Source organism: Protopterus annectens, chromosome 16.part0 (genome assembly GCF_019279795.1).
Source record: "Protopterus annectens isolate FY-2018-M chromosome 16.part0, PAN1.0, whole genome shotgun sequence".
NCBI classification, from domain to species: domain Eukaryota; kingdom Metazoa; phylum Chordata; order Ceratodontiformes; family Protopteridae; genus Protopterus; species Protopterus annectens.
This window is the reverse complement of record NC_056750.1, coordinates 259,023,874-259,043,172: the sequence shown is the minus strand read 5'-3', so window position 1 is coordinate 259,043,172 and position 19,299 is coordinate 259,023,874. Positions and strand designations below refer to the sequence as shown.

Below are 19,299 nucleotides of genomic sequence, written 5' to 3'. Positions count from 1 at the left end.
CAGTACCCCGCAGCTCCACTCACCTAGGTTCTCCTTGGAGCCGATGGAGTTTAGGACACTATCTAGAGCCACCCCTCACTGGCACTCATGGCCAGTGTCGCTGGTGTCTTCCTCCTGCTTCACCCACAGCTTGAGTGAGTCAGAGATGTACAGGATGGTGCGGAAGTTCATCTGCACCCAGATCCAGATGGGAGTCTTGCCCGCCCCCTCTCCCTCCGGAGTGGGAAGCTCACAACCCTTTTACATCCCCATAGCTCCTTCTCCAGTCCGAAGCACGGTTTTGGAGTCTGTGGATCTGAGAATTCTCAGGGTCGGGGGGTCGGCGCCAAGGGTATCTTGTACCTCGATGCCGGCCTTTCCCTTGAGCAGGTCAGATCTGATGGGATTGGATCCAAGCTCTTGGAGCCGTAGCCTCGTTGTCAGATCCAAAGGAGTGCTGTCGGCTCCGAGCTTGTCAGAGCGCAGTCTTCCCCTGGGTATCTCTGCTCCGGCTCCCCCATCGGACCTGAGGGGAGCAGCTCCATCACTCGTTTCTCAGAATGTCCGCTGCCCCTCGGCGTTTGATGTGGTGGAGAGGGTCTTCTCAAGTGGGTCGAGACCCCTGACCATTTCCTCTTTGGAATCTGCCCCAATTCCCTCGGTTTTGGGTATGGCGCTGACCTTCTTGCCCTCTCAGGGACAGCCCGTGCTTGATTTGCCCCAGGGAGCACCCACTAGAGAGCAACAACAAGCTTGCGAGCCCCCCTCAGAGTGTCCCACTGAGGAGGTTCCACGCAAGCTAACATGTAAAAAGAGGCACTTGGACTTTTCTCCAGAGTCCCTCACTGACGACACTGATTTGCAGGAAGGGGAAGGTTCCCCCAGGTCACCCCCGAAGATGTCTCCTTTGGAGACATCATGAAACTTCTACACCAAAGAAGGGGATGGACAGCCCAAAAACCTACCCAGGGCTAGTCAGTGTTCCTGGAGGCATTTGGCATGGGCCCATCTACCTCCTGCGTGTCCACCCTGCAGATCCACTCTTGGACCTTATCACCTCCAGAGCATGGAAGTAGCCGGATACCATGGATCCAATCCCCAAAAGACCAGATAAGATTCTTAGCCCCCCTTCTGACAGAACCCGTTGGAGCAACGGCTCCCCAGTAGACACTATGGTGGTGGCAGCTGCCACCAAAAACGAGCTTGCGCAGGAGAGCTCTACGTTCCATCCTCCTGACCGGGAGTCATGGATGATGGATCGTTTGGGGAAGCGAGTCCATGCTTCAGCCACTGTCACCATGAGGATGCTGAACTACGTGGTGCATGTTATCCGACTGCAGCATGACTTATTCAAGGAAGTCGCTGAGTCACCTCGAGACCACATCAGCAGAGTGCAAGAAGATGTTCTCTGCATGCAAGGCCACTCTGAAAGCGGTTGCCAGTACGTCCGTGCGCCTCATCTCCCATGCCACGGAAGGAGCTGCTAGGGGTGGCTGGGTCCAGCCTTGCTATGAGGTGACACACCTGGCTCCGGCTATGTCAATTCTCGGAACCCTTTTATGAGTCCTTTGCTAATGCTCCCTATGACAGCTCTTCCCTGTTTGGGAAGTCCGTACATGAGACTCTGGTGCAGAGTGAGAAGGACGGGAAGACACTGTCTGCCATCGGGATCTGCTTCTCCGCCCCTCAGAGATCCTTCTCCAGGAATCAACGAGGGGGCAAAGAAGATGTGGTTCCGGAAATCTCAGTTCTCCCCAGACACTCAGGACTCTTCTTCCCCCAGAGGCAGAGGGGGTGCCAGCCCAGAGGTAGAGGGTGTCCGAAGAACTTCGAGTCTCTGGAACCTTTCTCAGACAGACCCGTGCAGCAACCCTGAGGGGTTGCCCGACTGCTCATTTCTGGAGGCAGTCGAGGGCCATCTTTCGTTACACCCAACGGAGTGGGAGTCCATTACAACAGACCATTGACTGCTAAAAATCATATCCAGAGACTATTCCATTCCATTCGGTGCACCACCCCCCAACCAAAACTCTCCTCGGATGTTCCACTTGCGCAGAGGGAGGAAGCAGCATTAAGAGATAAGAAAGCTGCTAAGAAAACGAGTCATCCAACCCGTCCCCCCAGATCAGTCTGGATTGCGAGTATATTCCAGGTTCCTTTTTGTACCAAAGAAAACGGGGGACCAAAGACTCATTCTGGATCTATCCATTCTGAACCTGTCAGTAGCCAAGGAAAAATTCCGGATGGTCAGGCTTCAGGCCATTCTGCCCCATCTCCAGGCAAGAGGATTGAATGTGCTCAATCGACCTGCAGGACGCGTACTATCATATCAAGATGAACAGGCGTTCCAGCAGGTTTCTTCACTTCCGGCTAGGGGCCAATCATCATCAGTTCAGGGCTCTACCCTTTGGTCTCACCACAGCCCCCAGGGTGTTCACTAAAGTCATGGCGGTGGTAGCAGCCCACCTGAGGCTTCAGGGAATCCAGGTCTACCCCTACCTGGATGATTGGCTCCTTGCTGCCCCCTCCAAGCGTCTGCTGTGTCAAGCCAGGGATTACCTCCTCCTCCTTGCAAACAAACTAGGTGTCATGATCAACCTGAGCAAATCTCTGGTTCCGGTCTAGAGGTTAGACTTCATTGGAGCTTGGCTAGATACTATTCAAATGAGTCTGTCTCACCCTAGAGAGGGTAAACAATCTGAAGCTTTACGTCTTTTATGTTCTTCAGTCCTCAAATCCATCAGTAGCCACAGTTCTTTGGGCTGCAGGCTCCATGGCAGCCACCATCAACCTCCTACCTTTTGCCCGTCTGCACATGACAGTTCTCCAGTGGACGTTGGAGGTGCAGTGGTCCCTCCTGGTCTTACCCTTATCCAATCTGATATGCATATCATGAGCCTGCAGAGAGGCACTCATCTGGTGGATTTGCTCCCCAGATCTGGTTCAAGGACATCCCTTTCTTCCATTGTTCCCCACGACCACAGTGACCACGGATGCCTCCCAGCTTGGGGGGGGGGGGCATTGCTCATGAAGGACAGTCCAAGGCACTTGATCCCTGTCCGAGACCAATTTGCATGTTATTGTCCAGGAGATGAGGGCAGTTCCTCTAGCGTTGCTGGCCCTTCATGCCCATCTTTTTCTAGGGGCTATTGCCATCCAGTCAGACAACATGTCAGTAGTCTGGTATATCAACAAGCAGGGCGGAACCCGATCTTACCCCCTTTGTTGAGAAGCCATGAGAGTGTGAGAATGGGTGGTTTCCACCGGCCACTTTCTGGTGGCAATGCACATTCCGGGAAGGTCCAACATCCTTGCAGACAGGCTCAGCAGGACTATTCTGATGCCTTACGAGTGGTCTCTGAATACTTCGGTAGCAGAACAGATCTTCAAGAGGGGCTGGCCTTGCTGCAATCTTTTTGCATCTCCTTCCAACACAAAGTGCAGCGAGTTCTTCGCTGTGAACCCCATTCAGGGGGAAGTCCCCAGAGATGCACTGGTTCATGCTTGGCCTCCCGGTCTCCTTTATGCTTATCCTTCGTTACTTCTCATCCTGAAGTTTCTTCAGAAAGCTTGCAGGCTGGGGAGCACAGTAATCCTCATTGCCCCATTCTGGCCTCACCAATTCTAGTTCCCCTCTGTTTGGTCTCACCTAGTAGTTCCACCATGGATCTTGAATCCGGTTCTGGATCTCATTTCTCACCCCACGGAGATTCCTCACCCAGACCTGGACAGTTTCAAACTTGCAGCTTGGCTACTGCAGTTCCAGTAATGATTAGGACTCCGGGTTTATCCTCTCCAGTTAAAACCATTCTGGTGGCGGCTTCTAAGTCTTCTACCAGAAAGGTGTATAGTAGCAAATGGAAACACTTTTCTGTTTGGGCTTCTCAACAGAATATAGATCCCTTTATGGCCCCAGTTCTGGTTATTCTGGAATTTCTATCTGGTATCTCTCAAGGGGCTAGTTCTTCTACTATAAAAGTTCAACTGGCTGCCGTTTCTAACTGCCATGTGGGGGAAAACATGGCTTCCTTAGCCTCATCTAGGCTTTGCAAGACTTTCCTTAAAGGAACTTTTGTGCTGTGACCTCCTGTGAAAGATCCAGCACCTCCTTGGGACCTTACCTTTGTCTTACAAGCTTTAGTCTCCCCATCCTTTGAACCAGCGGCGACAGTAAATTTGCAATTTCTTTCCTGGAAAACTGACTGGTGGCGGGTATCAGAACTTCAAGCCTTGTCCATTAAAGTTCCATATATGGTTTTTCATAAGGACAGGGTCTCCCTGTGCACGAACCCTTCCTTTCTTCCAAAGGTGGCTTTTGAAAATAGTATTAAACTATCAATCTTTCAGTTTTCTTCCCAAATTTCCAAAAGAGAGATGAATGCAAGTTACATTTATTGGACGTACATAGGCAACTGAGGTTTTATTTACACAAAACAAAATATTTCCGTAAATCAGACAAGTTGTTTGCGTCTTATTCCAAACCATTTTTAGATAAACCAGTATCCAAAGTCTCACCATTGCTAGATTGATTTCCCAGTGTATCAGCTGAGCATATCCTGACAAAGGCATTTCCCCTCCAGGTACGATCAAAGCCCGTTCCACTAGATCTATGGCAACGTCAGCGTGTCGCTGGATGATATTTGTCCTGCAGCTACTTGGTCCTCATCTCATACCTTCATATCTCATTATAAATTGGACATTGTATCCAGGAGTAGGGCATCATTTGGCTCCGCGATGCTCCAAAATATCCTTCCATGAGGACCACTCAGATGTTGGTAGCTAGAGACTCTGTCCCACAGGTTGAAGATCAAATAAAATAAACTACTTCAGATAAAGAAGTTATGTACTCACCATAACGTTCCATCTAAGTAGTTGTACTTCATTTGTCTTCAGCCATCCCTCCCTCCTTCCCCCTGACCTTGTCACTATTATTCTTTTCTGGTATATGGGAGAGGTGCACATTGTGGCTGTCCTGGTTATGTTTGGTTTAGATGGTGTGAAACTTTAGTGGTAAGGTTATTTGGGTCGGGCTTATGTTTCTGGTTCAGCAAACTCGATCTAAAGGAAGGAAGGAGATGGAGGGGCATTATGGGTAGGGGAGAAGCTTGGAGCTCAGATCAGATGCTGGTGATGCAGCCGTCTCGGATCCGATCTGGATCTGAATACCCACAGGTTGAAGACAAGTGAAGTACAACTACTCAGATGGAACGTTATGTTGAGTACATAATTTATTTTTTCCGTAGTTTACAACTATTTGCTCCCCCAATATTTCTGACTGAATACTCTGTAGGGAAGATTTAAAATCTGCCAGCTCATTGCATCCCAAAAAATGTATTCCCAGTTACCTCTTTCCCATCACACCTCCAGCATTTGCTGTCTACTTGAAAAAAAAATTTACAATCAGTGCGGGATATATAAATACCTGTACAAACACTTACAAGCAGAATTTGGGTTCAATACATATGTCCATCCATTGTTCCTTTGTAAAAGTTTTTCTACTTCCTCTTCCCAATCTTTAACTTGCTTTCACTGATTCTTATAGTTATCATGCAGTATTTTATATGCCCTAGTAATTATCCATTTTTAAACAGTAGTTTCTATTACTATTATAGAGTCGACTAAATCTGTACCAGACATGGTGATTTACTTTGGATTCCTGTGGCTGTCTTGCTTTGCCTATAATTGGATATAAATCCTAGGCAAGGAAGACCATATGTAACCTTCCAAAATTCTGCTAGGACTCATCTCCCTCTATTACCTTTGCATTTCTAGTTATTTGCTCCCAATACCTTGATTCCTTTGCTAGTTTCACAGAAGGTTCACCTAGGCCTTTAGGGAATACAAGCCAACAAGGTAGCAAGTTCTTCCTACTGGCAGCCTACCTTTTTTGTGCCTCCATGTGTCTCAGCAAGGAGAAATTTTATAAAAATATATTTACCTGATGTCTCTGCACAATTGATCCTTCTACTCCTGTTAGCTCAAGTTGAAAATCCTGAGTAGAACCCCTCCAGGTTGCGAGGCGCAGGGCTTCAGCACCTGTGGGCTAATGCCATCAGGCCCCACTGCTTTTGTAGAGCAAAGTCGTCTTAGTTCTCTGATCACCCAGTCCTCTGATAGGATGATAGTGGAACTGCTAGCCTCTGCATTGGCAGCTGAGGTGAGTGTGTGGCCAGTTTTGTTTGTGCCATGTGGTCCGGATGTGATTGTCTACCTTCCTTCCTTTCCTTGTGTTGAACAGTAGAGACTAGGAGGGAAGAGGCAGTCAAGGTATGCATTTTGCTATCCAGGAGGACATCTTCCCTTTGCAAGTGGGGACCACATTGCATGTTCGCTGCGTGTTATCAAACCTATTAAAGAACATGTTAAACTCCTGGGCTGTCTCTTTACTCCCTCTGTCACATGGTTGCCAGATTTATAGCCAGTAATGGTCTTCATCCCCCTCCATACTACTTTGCTGTTGCACAGTTGCATTTTTTGTTGTAACTTCGTCCTGTATCTGTCCTTTCACTCCTTAATTTTCTCAGCCAGCAGTTTCTGTGCCCTTTTCACTGCATCACAGCCTCCGAACCAAATGCTGTCTTCCTCATTCAGGAGGGCTTAGATATCCTTGGTGATCCTTGGCTGCTTGTTTGGGAAACAGCATATACATTTAAAGGGTACAGTGGTTTCCACACGGAAGTTGATGTATTCAGTGTCACAGACGGTGAGGCTATGCATGTCTTCCCCATGAGGCTCACAGAGGCCCTTTCAGTCTGTGGTCTCAAAGCAGTCCTGAAGGGTTGCGCTGGCTTCCTTTCTCCACTTCCTGATGGTGGCTGGCTGCCTGTTAATCAGTGATATATAGAGGTGGAGAAGGTGCATCAGGTTGTGGATCTCCAGAGTGGTAAGATGGCTGTGCAACTGTATGCTTTTCTAATCTTCACATACATTAGGTCCAGTGTTCTCTTCTCCCTGGTGGGGCAGTTGACGAACTGGTAGAAAGTACTGAGAATTCTGTTTAGGGAGACATGGTTGAAGTCCCCGGAGATGAGGACAAGAGCATCTGGATGATTTGTCTGGTGTTAGAGACCGAATGGATGATGTCACACGCTGTCGTATCATTGGCTCAGGGTGGGATGTAGATTGCAATAGGAATTGCATGGAAGAATTCTCTGGGCATATAGTATAGATGTAGCCCTACCACTAATAACTCAGTGTCTGGGCAGCAGATCTGTTCTTTCGTTACTGTATGTCCAAGGGCACCAACACTCACTGACAAAAATCACAAGCCCCTCTTCTGCTTTTCCTACTTCCAGCCTGGTTCCGATGTCTGATATAAACAGGTTAATTTGAGTAGGCTATAAGGTTAAACTTTATTCATATTCAGATGAATTACTGGTATATCTTAGTAATTTACAGTAATTTTTACAGTCGTAGGAGTTTGGTAGATTATCTGATACAAGGTAAATATGGCAGTGGCAAATTATAACAGTTGATTAATTTTGATCAGAAGGTAATAAGTATACAGATGTATTATTGTTAAGTGTTGTATACCATCCAGGTCATTCCATTGTCCCCAGGTAATCTTTTAATGGCCATAAAAAAAATAAAATAAAAAAAAAGAGTTGGTCCCTTTCTCGGGAGCAGGATAAACTTAGACTTCCTTCTGTGAAAGTTATCATCTGTAAAGGAGGTTTAGCTGCCCTTTTAACTTGTATCATTGTACATTTCTTTTATTTGTGGAGGTCCCTAGAGCCTGATAGAAAACGGAAAATATTTGCGATATTGTGACTCCCTAAATTGTCTTGACTATTACAGAGGGACCAGATCAGGCTATGCTCATATTGGAGGCTGAACCAGTTATGGGACCTGGTTAAAGCATTAGATAGTGCATTGATGACTGAAAAAATTAAGGACTGTTCTATTCAGATGGTTATTTCAGATATTCACAGTTAAATGTTAGGAACAGTTGAAGGAAGGTGCTTCCTTCATAACTTGGTAGTATTATCAGCAGAAATTAGCGATTCATGATTCAGATTAATAGAGCTACAGGAGTGTAAAACGAATATTCAAGGGAGTAAAGAAGAGACTCCCCTTAAATCAGAAGGAGTCACAATAGTTTTGATTTAAAAGGAAAGTGCAACAGGATGTCTGGCAAACTAAGGAGTCAGCAAGCTTCATTTCAGTTAATGAGAGAGAGAGAGATCAAGAGGAAACAGGAAAGGTAGTTGGTCCAAATTATTTAATAAACAAATTAACCTCATGAATCGGAGGACAGTATATTTTTCCCAGAAGTATGCTACCCTTTCTTGGAAACTTAAATCCATAGTTGGAAATTTGTTTACAGTCTGCGTCTCCAGAAAATTCAGATCTGTGTTGGCAATGTGAACAAGAGGAAGGGGAATTGTAATTATATTTTAGGATGGGGGGGGGGGGGGGGTCTGTTCAAAATTGGATTTATGCATGTTTCATTTGTAAATGTATGACCAAGACTGGTATTACGCAGATACAGACACTTGTTATGTTAGCAGTCGGAGAAAGTTAGAAATGGGCAAAACATGAGGGTATTAAGCTTTTGACTTTTAATAAAACAGTAATTAAAAGGAAGTAGAAATTAAGAGATCTTCCTTTAATTTCAGATCAGTATGTCTTTTTAAGAGATTTAGCAAGTCTTCCTCCCTCATATTACCAGATAAAACTAGGAAGAGCTATACCAGCAAGAGGCTGCTGTGGCTTTATTATGTTTAAATCAGAAGGTACTCAAACGTTGTAGCGCTGTTTTTTTTTTCTTCCTTTCTCTTTAGTCGTTTGTGCTACACTTCTCTTCTCTCGATGTAGTCATATTAAGAGTGTCATGTTATTTTGGCTTTAGACACTTTTTTTTTTTTTAATTGTGAAGCTTTTCCATTTTATTCAGTGAAATTTGGATTTGTGAAAATTTTGCTCATTAAAGTTTACATATATGGCATCACTCATGGTCAGAAGTGTAACACAATTATGGCAGTGACAACAGTCATGCCAAAATCCAGATCTAGTGCTAGATTTTTCACCTAAGGGATGTTTTTCAAAGAACAGTTCATACAGAATCTGAGCTTCAACACTTCTGAGTACAGCATTGTGCAACCAACCTATCTGTCAAGTTAGAATGAGCAACAGCTCCTTATTTTTTCCATTTTTAAGTTTCTGATAGAAAGTAATTTTTCTATGGAAAAAGGACAGCATATATTGGTATCATCAAACCGGCATTGAAAACTCAGTTTCTCCTGTAAAGTTTCCCTATAGCAAAAAATGAATAGTAGAAATCAAGGATGACAACAGCCTGCCTTCTACATGCATAGCAGAAAAATGGAGCTAATGAATGAATTCCACAACAAGCCAAGAAATGTGACAGATAATGTCTTAACACTAGTACAGATGATCGCTCAGATGGTTGTGAATCAGTATGTCAGTGAGATTGATTCAAGAGAATTATTAATGAAACATGCCTTTAATCTTTCGCCAAAAAGATATAAATAACCACTCAAACAAGAGGCCATCTTGTTGCTGTCTCTCATTCAGAATATGGGCTGAATAGAATGCAATTACATTAGTCAGCTCAGTACAGCAACAACCCTAAGAAGCAGCTTTTCTGTTTCATGATGTTCAGATTCATGCTATCACATGCATAATACCATTTGCTGTTATATACCAGTGTTTACTAATACTGTTATTTGTTTGTAAGGATGTTGATGAACCCACACCTATGCTTTAAGTTTTAGTAAAGGCCTTTACTTGTGACCATTCACCATCTTAAACTTGTCATCTGCATCTTGCAGGTATATTGAAGATGATCAAAAAGATTTAATGCTGAGCTTTTTAAAATGCTGTCTCTGTTCATTTTGAATATTCTGAAATAATTTTGCCTGTGTACCCATGACAATCTTATAGGTTCATAGGTAGATACTAGACTATCTGCCCAAGGGCATTTATAAGCCTAGCCAGAGTGTATTTGGCTTTTGCCTCCCTATTAGATTAGCCTACTGTGCCTCTGTATAGTAGGTCACAGAAGGTAGCCCTTTAAGATTAGTTTACTGTGCCTCTGTCAAGCAGGGACACAGAAGAGATCCCAGGGGTGAATTTGCGATTTCCCATCCACGCGTCCAGATTTCGCTTGAAGAGGGTCAGCGAGGGGCTATGTCTAACATGAATTGGGATTCTGTTCCAGGGTGAGGGGAGCCTCTGGGAAATGAATCTGTCCCTCCAGCATGTCCTATTTATTTTTGTGCTGAGGTTTAAGTCCCTGGAGCATGTAGCTCTAAGGGATTTGGATTTTTTGAGGTGGAGCATGTCCTTTAATTCTGGTTAGACATGGCTTTGTACGTCAGGCGTAGATCGCCTCTGAGTAGGCGGTAAGCAACTGAGTAGAGCTGGAGTTTCTTTAGTCAAGCTGCATAGGACATCTGTTTGTGGCCCATGATCCTCTTGGTGAGGTACTTTTGGGGTCTCTCCAGTTGCTGCAGATGTCTGGTAAGGTACATCCCAAAAGGGGCATTGTATTCAATTATGGGCTTGATGAGTGATGAGTAGAGGGGCATAATGACCTCTCTTGATCTAGATGCGAACCCTTTCGTGATAAGGTGGGCTATATAGAAGGTCTTTCTAACCACTTTGGCAACGTGATTATCAAAGGAGAGATTACTATCTACGTGGGTCCCCAAATCCCTAATTACTTCTTCGTACTTAATGGATTACCACCTATGTGGTAATTTGTGGGCACTTTGTTTTTTTCCAAAGGGGATGACTATGCACTTTTTAGCATTTAGCTTGAGGCCGTGGCTCTGGCACCAAGCATCCGTCTCTGTGAGACTCTGTTGGAGGATGCTTGTGTCAGCTGGAGAGTCGATTATGGCTCCCAGTTTGCAGTCATCTGCGAACTTTGTCAGCCATAGTCCCCCCGTGTTAGTCTGTACCTCAGAGAAGTATATACCGAATAAGAGAGGTCCCAGAACTGAGCCTGGTGGGACGCCACTTGTAACTGGTTTGGATTCGGACGTGGCACCTGCAATTCTGACCATGTGGGTTCTGTCGGGTTCTATCTCTGAGCCAGTTTTGCAGCCCATCTTGTGACATAGGGGTTGATATTTAAGCTGGTAAGCTTATTTATGATGCTGGGTGAGGTATTGTGTCGAAGGCTTTTGCGAGGTCCAGGTAGGCTGTGTGGACTACCTTGCCCTCATCTATGGCTTTGGTAACCATTTCAAAGAAATCAACTAGGTTTAAGAGGCAAGATCTGCCCTTAACAAAGCCAAATTGGGTAGGGTCCAGTGTCTGGAGGTTCCCAATGTCTTTGTTTATGAGTTCCATGATAATATGCTCCATAGCTTTACAGATCAGACTAGTTGGGCTTATGGGGCGATAGTTCCCGGGGTCCGTTGTGCCACCTTTGTGGAGTGGGACCACTGTAGCTGTACGCCATTCTTTGGGTACATATCCTGTAGTAAGGCTAAGTTTGAACAGTGACTTAATGTGAGGGTTCAGTTCTTCTTGGAGCACTTTTGTGAGCACAAAGGGCTGTGCATTTTCTCCAGTACAGACTGAAGAAACCTCCTGCAAACGAGGATGGGAAAACAGGGCTGATTCCAGGTAATACCTCTTGCAGAAGTCAAGAGAATCCAGCACAGCCAGCTCATGATATGCTCCTTTCCTTGCGAACCGAGCATGCACAGGGGTTGTAGGGCATAAAGAAAAAAATGTAAAAAAAAAAAAAAGCCCTAACGCCCACCTAAATGATGCTCCCGAGTGACCTTTGCCTCCATGATGGGGCACAAATTGTGGCTGATTGGAAGGAGGAGGCTAATGATAAGTACACAATGGAAGCAAAAAAAATGGAAAAAATTGACAGTCCTCTAGATATCATTTAGTCACAGGGGCTAAGCATTACAAAAAGAAGCTAGGAACATAAAAAAGTCAGAGAAAATAGAAGAAATGGAGTATAACAGTATTTGAATACAACTGCTCAAGCTCTCATCACTGCTTGTTAAATAGGAAAGAGAATAAATGGAACATAAGCTGGCAAATGGACAGCAGACAAGCATATGTGAGGTCAGATGCTCTGAATTGATGCATAATGGTACAAAATATACCGAACCTACAGACATAGCCAACATCCTGGCAGACCAGTTCAGTGCTAACTTCTCCCCCCCCTTCCCCCCCAAAGGAGCAAATGCCTATTTAGGAGATCCTTCACCATTGATTTAGAGTGCAGCAAAATGTGGAAAAGCCTTTTTACCGATGCAGTATGTGGACCTGCGCCTCCTGTCCCAATTAACATTAGAAAGAGAATAGAGCTCCTTCACCCATAGTTTTTCTTTCATAATACTTTACCATATCCTGGTACTGATTTGCCCAGACACCCTCTGATGTGGGGTTTAATGCTGATGATGATCTTGGGAGCAACTGTGGCCTCAGTCTCAGGGATGCAACCCTCAGCCTCCTCATTTTTGCTGCTGATCACTCATTCAGGATTGGGATGCTGGCCTCGAGCCCTTCAGGGTCGATGGCACATTCAGCATTGTTGTCAGGGTTTGAGTCATCATGATCACCATCTCAAGCCTGATGGTTGCATCCCAAGGGTCATCTTTTTGACATGGAAGCTCGCTGCTTCAATGTCGATGCCAACTGAACTTTCAGCATTTGGGGCTGAGACAGAATCTGCTGCTAAGGTTGAAAAGTTATTTAAAAAATGAAAGCTCGTGATGTCACTGACTGACCGTCTTGTTTTATTTTGCTGAAGCTGCCGACTACAGCTCTGTGTTGGTGTCTAATTAAATGCAGATGTTTGTCAGATGTGCATTTGTTAGTGCCTTGTAGAATAAAAGTCTGGTTAGTGCACGTAAACATTGCAGACTATTAACTTTTAAACCGTGCACAATAACTAGTAAAGTAACTGTCTGTATAACAAATGAGACATACAATAATATACAGCTTGCAGAATTTACTGTCTTCATGTTTCTTTTCAATACAACATAAATGATGCTCTCCATGAAAAAGCTCTAATAGATCTACCAAGAAATCAGATTACATCTCATATATACATTCTTTTGAAAGCAGTCTTTTAGGAACTTTCAAAGTCATTACTTTGGTATTTAGGGAGTCTTTCCTGTTTGAGAATCTTTTTGTGTGAAACCAGTCTTTCGATGATGTCATGCAGTCTGTTAATAAGCTCCATCCATTGTGTTCTTGTTTCAAGGTGAATTAAGTGACGGTTCAGTAAGTTGTTCTCGTCTCCAACTGTGTTTCTTCCTCGCACCTGCATCTCAGGAATTCCTTATCAGTGTTTTTCTCTGGCTGTATTAGACCTTGAATCATGTTACATTTTACATGAATGCCGTTTTATTTATTTATTTGATTTTTCCTTGCTTCTCAGCTAAGAACAGTTTAACCCTTTTTTTAGCAAACAGAAATGTGTGTATCTGACTATATTATTCCTACATATATTATAGCAACAGAAGTGTATATGCATCTAACTAGCAACAGAAGTGCATGCACTTATAAATTTCTAAATATATATCTAACAAAGGTCATTAATAATACAGCAAGACTCTATTTTGATCCTGGCTCTGACTGTGTAGGCAGCTCTGCCTGCTCCTCCTGTTTGACTTGGACTATTGCTTTTGGAGCACCGGGACTTCATTCTGATTTGATGGCTATCCAGCCCTTCTCAGTAGTAGATATGCAGAGCAGACACCCTTCTTTTGGATCTCAGTTGGCATCTAGTCCTGCAACTACCTCTGTCTTGAAAATAATCCTCCCCAAGGTGGTCAGGCAAGTACAAATGCAAGAGAAATCCTCTGGACTCACCATCTGAGTATTCAACATCAGATGTCATCGAAGAGGAAAAATCCCCTACCCTTCCACCAAATGATCCAGAATTCAGTGAGATGTCCTCCAAATGATCAGGCCAAGGCGGAATGAGGTATCCCCCCCCCCGATATCACTCTCTGTCAGAGCTTATTGTAGAAGAGGCCTTCCAGTCCCCTGTGCCATCATCTTGGGTGATGCCCTGCCTAGATAAGATGATGAAGCTGGTGACAGAAACATCATGGATGTGGTGGCCCTGATTTCTAAGAGACCAGATAGGCCCAAGGATTGGAAAGAACTTTTTCTACAGCCCTGAAGTTGGCACCACACTAGCAGAAGGTGATTTGAAGAAGTTTCCTACTTCTCAGCTTGTTAGTTCATTCACCAAACCAAGAGTCAAGCGCCTTGCACTGTGGGGAAGCACATTTGTTCTTCTGTTCAGTGTAAGGGTGAAAAACTGCATATGCGGAGCTTTTCTCCCTGGGCCTCCACTGAAAACGGGCTTCCTGAGCCCAGTGGGACCTCCCCGGTCATCAAACTTGAAATAAATAAATAAATAATCTCTCTCACTGTCTAGTTGTAGAAGGACTTGGTTCAGGAAACAGATTAGACTTTGGAAAGGTTTGCAAAAGAAACAGAAGACAAGTTTCTCTCCAAGATGTCTAGCATTTCTTCTTTGTCTAATATATCCTTGTGAGCAGCAGATAATGTAGTGGAAGGAGCAATGATAGTGGCAGACACAAACATCACAACTGGGTGATATGCTGAGCTCTGTCTTGTTGAGTTTGCTGAGGAATCAGTTTCGATACCCAGTTACTTCCTGCAGCCGTACAGCAGCATGTCTTAAGGGATGTTTTTTCAATATCTGCATCCCCTTGATCAAAGCATACCTTGAGCCCAGGAATAATTTTTAGTGCCTTTAGAAAGGGACAAATGCATGCTTTCATTGCTTCTGAAACTTACCATTTTACTGTGATTTATGTGGTAATTGTAAGGAACAATTCTAGGTTTGTTCCAAAAGAGGCTTCAGTTTTCACTGTACTTTTTTAATCACCAATAATTTGTTTCCATCAAGAAAAATCAGGCAGTGAAAAAGATCTTCTCATACACTGATATTCATTATTAGCATTAATAACTGTTCTGTTTATGTCGAACAAAGCCACGAAACAAGGACTTGTAGGTTTGTTTCTTTAGACAAGCAGTGCAAGACAAATGCATTGTGTCAAGTAGTGCCTTCTCAAATAGTTGTCAGTGTGTTTTGTTCTTAACAGGACAGGGCTGTCCCAAGGCCACTCTTTAGAGAAAGTAGGTGTCACCACTGCTTTTTTGTCAGTCATGTGAGACTGCAGACTGGATTTTGCTTTAAGGAATATAGCTGCTTTAGCAGGTCAGTCTTGTAAGCTATCCTTTCCTGAGAATTCCCAAAAATCTTTTTGTTGACCTGTTAAAGAAATTATCCTTCCTTCCTTCCTCTAGGTAATATCTGTTTTGCTGCTTGAGATTCTAACTTGTATGGTTACTACCTGTTTTAAGAACAACCTGCAGTTAAGGATAGCTTAGCACTAAAGAACTTATCACCACTAAGATTGTATCTTAAGGATATGCTGCTGCTTCATGATGTGCTTTCTATATCCACCTGCTGCCAGTGTTTCTTTAATCTGTGGGGAGTATTTGCACCTTGCACCAATGTCAAAACCTTCTGCCCCTACTTGATGCCTGCACCTACCCTGTGGTATAGAAAAAAAATTGAAGGAACGATGGAAGTACTTCCTTGATTTAATACTGATGAAGTATGCATTCCTTACTGAAGTAGTTCTTCATTAAAAAGCTGCTGGAGGTCATAGTACAAGACTGTTGAAGGCAACCAGGTGGAATCCTTAATGTTTGCTACCCACTTGAAAGAATATTTTTTACATGCTTTTGTTTACTGAATATCTCGGATACTATTTTTTTCAGAACACAAACTAACAGTTGTTATATTACTTTATTTCCTTATAATTAAAGTATATTTATTGTGGAATTATGGGCCAAAATGTGACCTGCTGCCCCTTGTTTCTGATAAAGTAGTCAATAACATCAATGAGGTGCTAATTCTGTGACATGGAAGGATGGGTCTAGGCCATAGGGAAATGGAGTTTGGATAGAGGCTCGGGCACCTGACCACAAAGAATGAGAGTGAGAAGTTGAAGTTGGCTTGTATATCCTTTGGGATTGAGCTTTGTCTCATCACAGAGGTGTTACCTAGTGGATTTCAAGCCTACCAAGCCCGCACTGTCATGGTCCATTTGCACCAATAGCCAAGGACAGTTTAACTTGCAGAGAAATGCTTCCCATTGGGAGGCAACAGTGACAGAGCACACAGGAGCTGCTAGGGGTGGGGGATGCTTGCAAAGGGGAGAAGAAATGCTGCTCCCTTGAACCAACAAGCCGGCCCAGTTGTTACCACCTGACTGTCGGGTGAACAAAGAGCCGATTGGAAGTTCACAGCAGGAACAAATGGGCTATAGTGTTGTCATCTAACTCAGAAGTGCCCAGCACCTCACCACCATGACACACACACACAAAGAATGAATCAGCTGAATGGATACTGGTGAGGTCCTGGGGAGAGTAAAAAAATGTTTATGAAAAAAGTCTTCAAAATAATTAGCAAACACACAAGAAACTCATATTACTCCACTGTACACCACTAGAAACTAATATGAAGTTAGGGTTGCTGTTGCTGAAAACTGCACCAAAGCCACGCACACCCTCCACTACCAGTGGCTCTGTCCAGCCCCACCCCATTACCTCTCACATTCATGCTCATTTTATGACATGAATGTATACATCACCTGTGGGTGGAAGATCTCACGAGTCTTTTTTTTTTTTTATTTGCATAATCTTGGACTTATTTACATTGTGGTACTTTATTGTTTTTATGTTTAGGTAATCTCAAACTGATCCACATCACTTTCATGATGTTTTTTCTGGAAAAAAGTCTGACCGAGTTGCTTTTTTACAAACTCTGGCATTCTGGTCATGCTGCTAATACAGATTACCAGAGTTTGTACAGTGCTTTCCGGACTTCTGGAACGTAATATAATTACTGGATAGATGGCAAGCCTAGAAACCATTACACTATGAAGACTGCACTGTGGTGGGCTATACCTTTTTTTAACCATAAATATATACTTAAGGATACCTGAGAAGTAGGGAACATATTATTTCTAGTTGGCCATATGAAAGATATCCTTTGTTACTTAATTTCTGTTAATGAATCTGTAATGCATTCTCTTTTTTGTGCATGTTTTTGCATTTTAAGGTTGTCTGTATGTTGTTTATTCTCACCAAAAAATCCCTATTGCAGTCTGCCATATTGCTCAACCAGCTTTATTTTTGTTTGGTCTATCTTTACTGACTTCTTCCATATGCCACCATACTTTTGCTTATTGGACAGTTTTATCTGCATGCATAAGAAATAGTTTTAGGTTCAGCATACAGAAAACCTTGTGTATTTTTCTTATTGATAGCTTGTTAGATTAACATTCCTCTGTTCTTTGGTGTTAATATATTACAGATGCAGCCCAGTGAAAATACTGATGCAGATGGGAAGTGTGAAAATACTGATGCAGATGGGAAGTGATTTGGAACACACCTCCTGTAGTTTTCAACATGAAGGCATTATCAACCTTAAAAAACAAGCTTATCAACAGTGTCCTAGTATTACTACTTCTGATGCATTTTGCAAAAGAAAGCTTTGTAATGTAGTTTAGAGGCTCGTAACTTTCTAATGACTAACTTAAGGATTGATACTTAGGTCAACGGTACAACTGAAAATGATAAAGGTGAAATGTTTATATGCTTTTAAAAGATAACCAAGACACATTTAAAAAAAAATAACTTTGAAAACTGTTATGAGTAACTTTTAAAATGTTGTTAGTTTTTGAAAACATCATGTGTATTCCTTTTATCGTTGTATTTTGCAGGACACTCTTGTGCTTTCAGTGAGTGCTTTACGACTGTAATGAACATATTTGGGGGGGGAAGTTGCTGCTTTTTTTTCCTTATATGTTGAAAAGGAAAAGTGCCTACGTTGTACTGCCTTAATTTCAAAGATGGGTTGTACCAAAGGATCTGTTAAAATACTTCAGATGTTCTTAATTTAGAAGATTTTTAAAGGAAGAACAGAGTGGCCTTATTCTAATTGTAAGAATTGTATAGGTCAGTATTTTTTTAAGTAAATGGTCCTCAAACCTTTTTGTCTGCCTTTGTGAATTACTTTTGGAGGGATGGGTTTATATATATCATCTCTTTATTGTATTTTTTATTGAATATAATATGGTGTTCTGTTAATTTTTTTAATCTACCCCTCTAAAATTGATTGTGTTTTCAGTGGATGTACTTTTTCTAAATTCTGGTCACTTTTGTTGTTGACTTTCTATTCAGTTTTCATTTTTTCTAGTGTGATCTTTCTCCTGTCTGCTTGCCCAGCCATAGGTATTTTTGATATGTGAATATCTTAGTGATTTGTCACTATTCTTAACCTTTGGGGTTGTTTCAGTCTAATGTCTCTTTCTGTGGTTTTGCTGTAATTGTTTCATGGTTTGCCATTACTTTTCCCTTTTTTGGTGGGCAGTGGTTCACTTCCATGTAATTGTCTGTAGAATCCCCTCTGACCTTTGATTTCATGTAAGGAATTACACTAAGTTTGTCAGTTCAGTGTGTGAAAGCAGTTCTGAGGATTGCGATGCTTTTTCTAGTGATAACAGTGATGTCTGATGTTGGAGTTCTAAATCCTTATCTGGATGACCTTTATTTTAGTTCAGCAAGAAGTTCAGATGACAGCAGTTCTGTAGAAATATAATTAATTTGTTTTGCTAATGATTATTAAATGATATATATATATATATATATATATATATATATATATATATATATATGTATATATATATATATGTGTGTGTGTGTGTTTTAAAAATGGTGACTGCATTACTTTAGTTTTGTGGTCACAACATTTGCACTGTTGGCTCATATCAGTGTACTGTTCTTTTTAATGTTTTGAGAGGCAGCAGTATGTGTATGAGTAAAGTGTTTTAGTAAGTAGGAGAAGTTAATCTGTTGATCTGTTTGAAAATTAGCTATGAATGTGAAATTAAGAATTAGCACAGTAATGATCCTCACAGAAGCTGTCTGCCTCTCTCACCCACACACACACACCCACACCCACACACACACATCTTGGACAAGAGAGTGGAATTTGGTGCATTATTTAAATTCACCTGTATGTAGTCTGAGGACAGCTATGTACTGCAATTTACAAGGGAACAGACTTACTCCTGAAACTATTTGGATGATGGCAGAGAGAAGGTGGAATGATTACAGTGCTTGGGAGTAGATCTCTGAGGTAGATTGGGATGCACAAATGGGAGGAATGTATGAAGTATGCAGACACGTTGAGTCAAAGTTCCATGCGTGCACACGTGAGTGTGTGTGTGTGTGTGTGTGTGTGTGTGTGTGTGTGTG

General features: G+C 42.7%; 1 protein-coding gene across 5 annotated transcripts in view; it reads left to right on the top strand.

The window, feature by feature from the left end:
• The window catches only part of LOC122791042 (myomegalin-like), a 3,200,315-nt gene extending 3,182,282 nt beyond the window's left edge, over positions 1–18,033 (top strand). For all 5 annotated transcript variants that reach the window (XM_044058817.1, XM_044058818.1, XM_044058820.1 and 2 more), the window contains one exon: positions 17,354–18,033. In XM_044058817.1, coding sequence (XP_043914752.1) covers positions 17,354–17,419 — 66 coding nt within the window. In that variant the 3' untranslated portion in view covers positions 17,420–18,033. The remainder of the gene's footprint in view (positions 1–17,353) is intronic.
• The last annotated feature ends 1,266 nt before the right edge of the window (positions 18,034–19,299 follow it).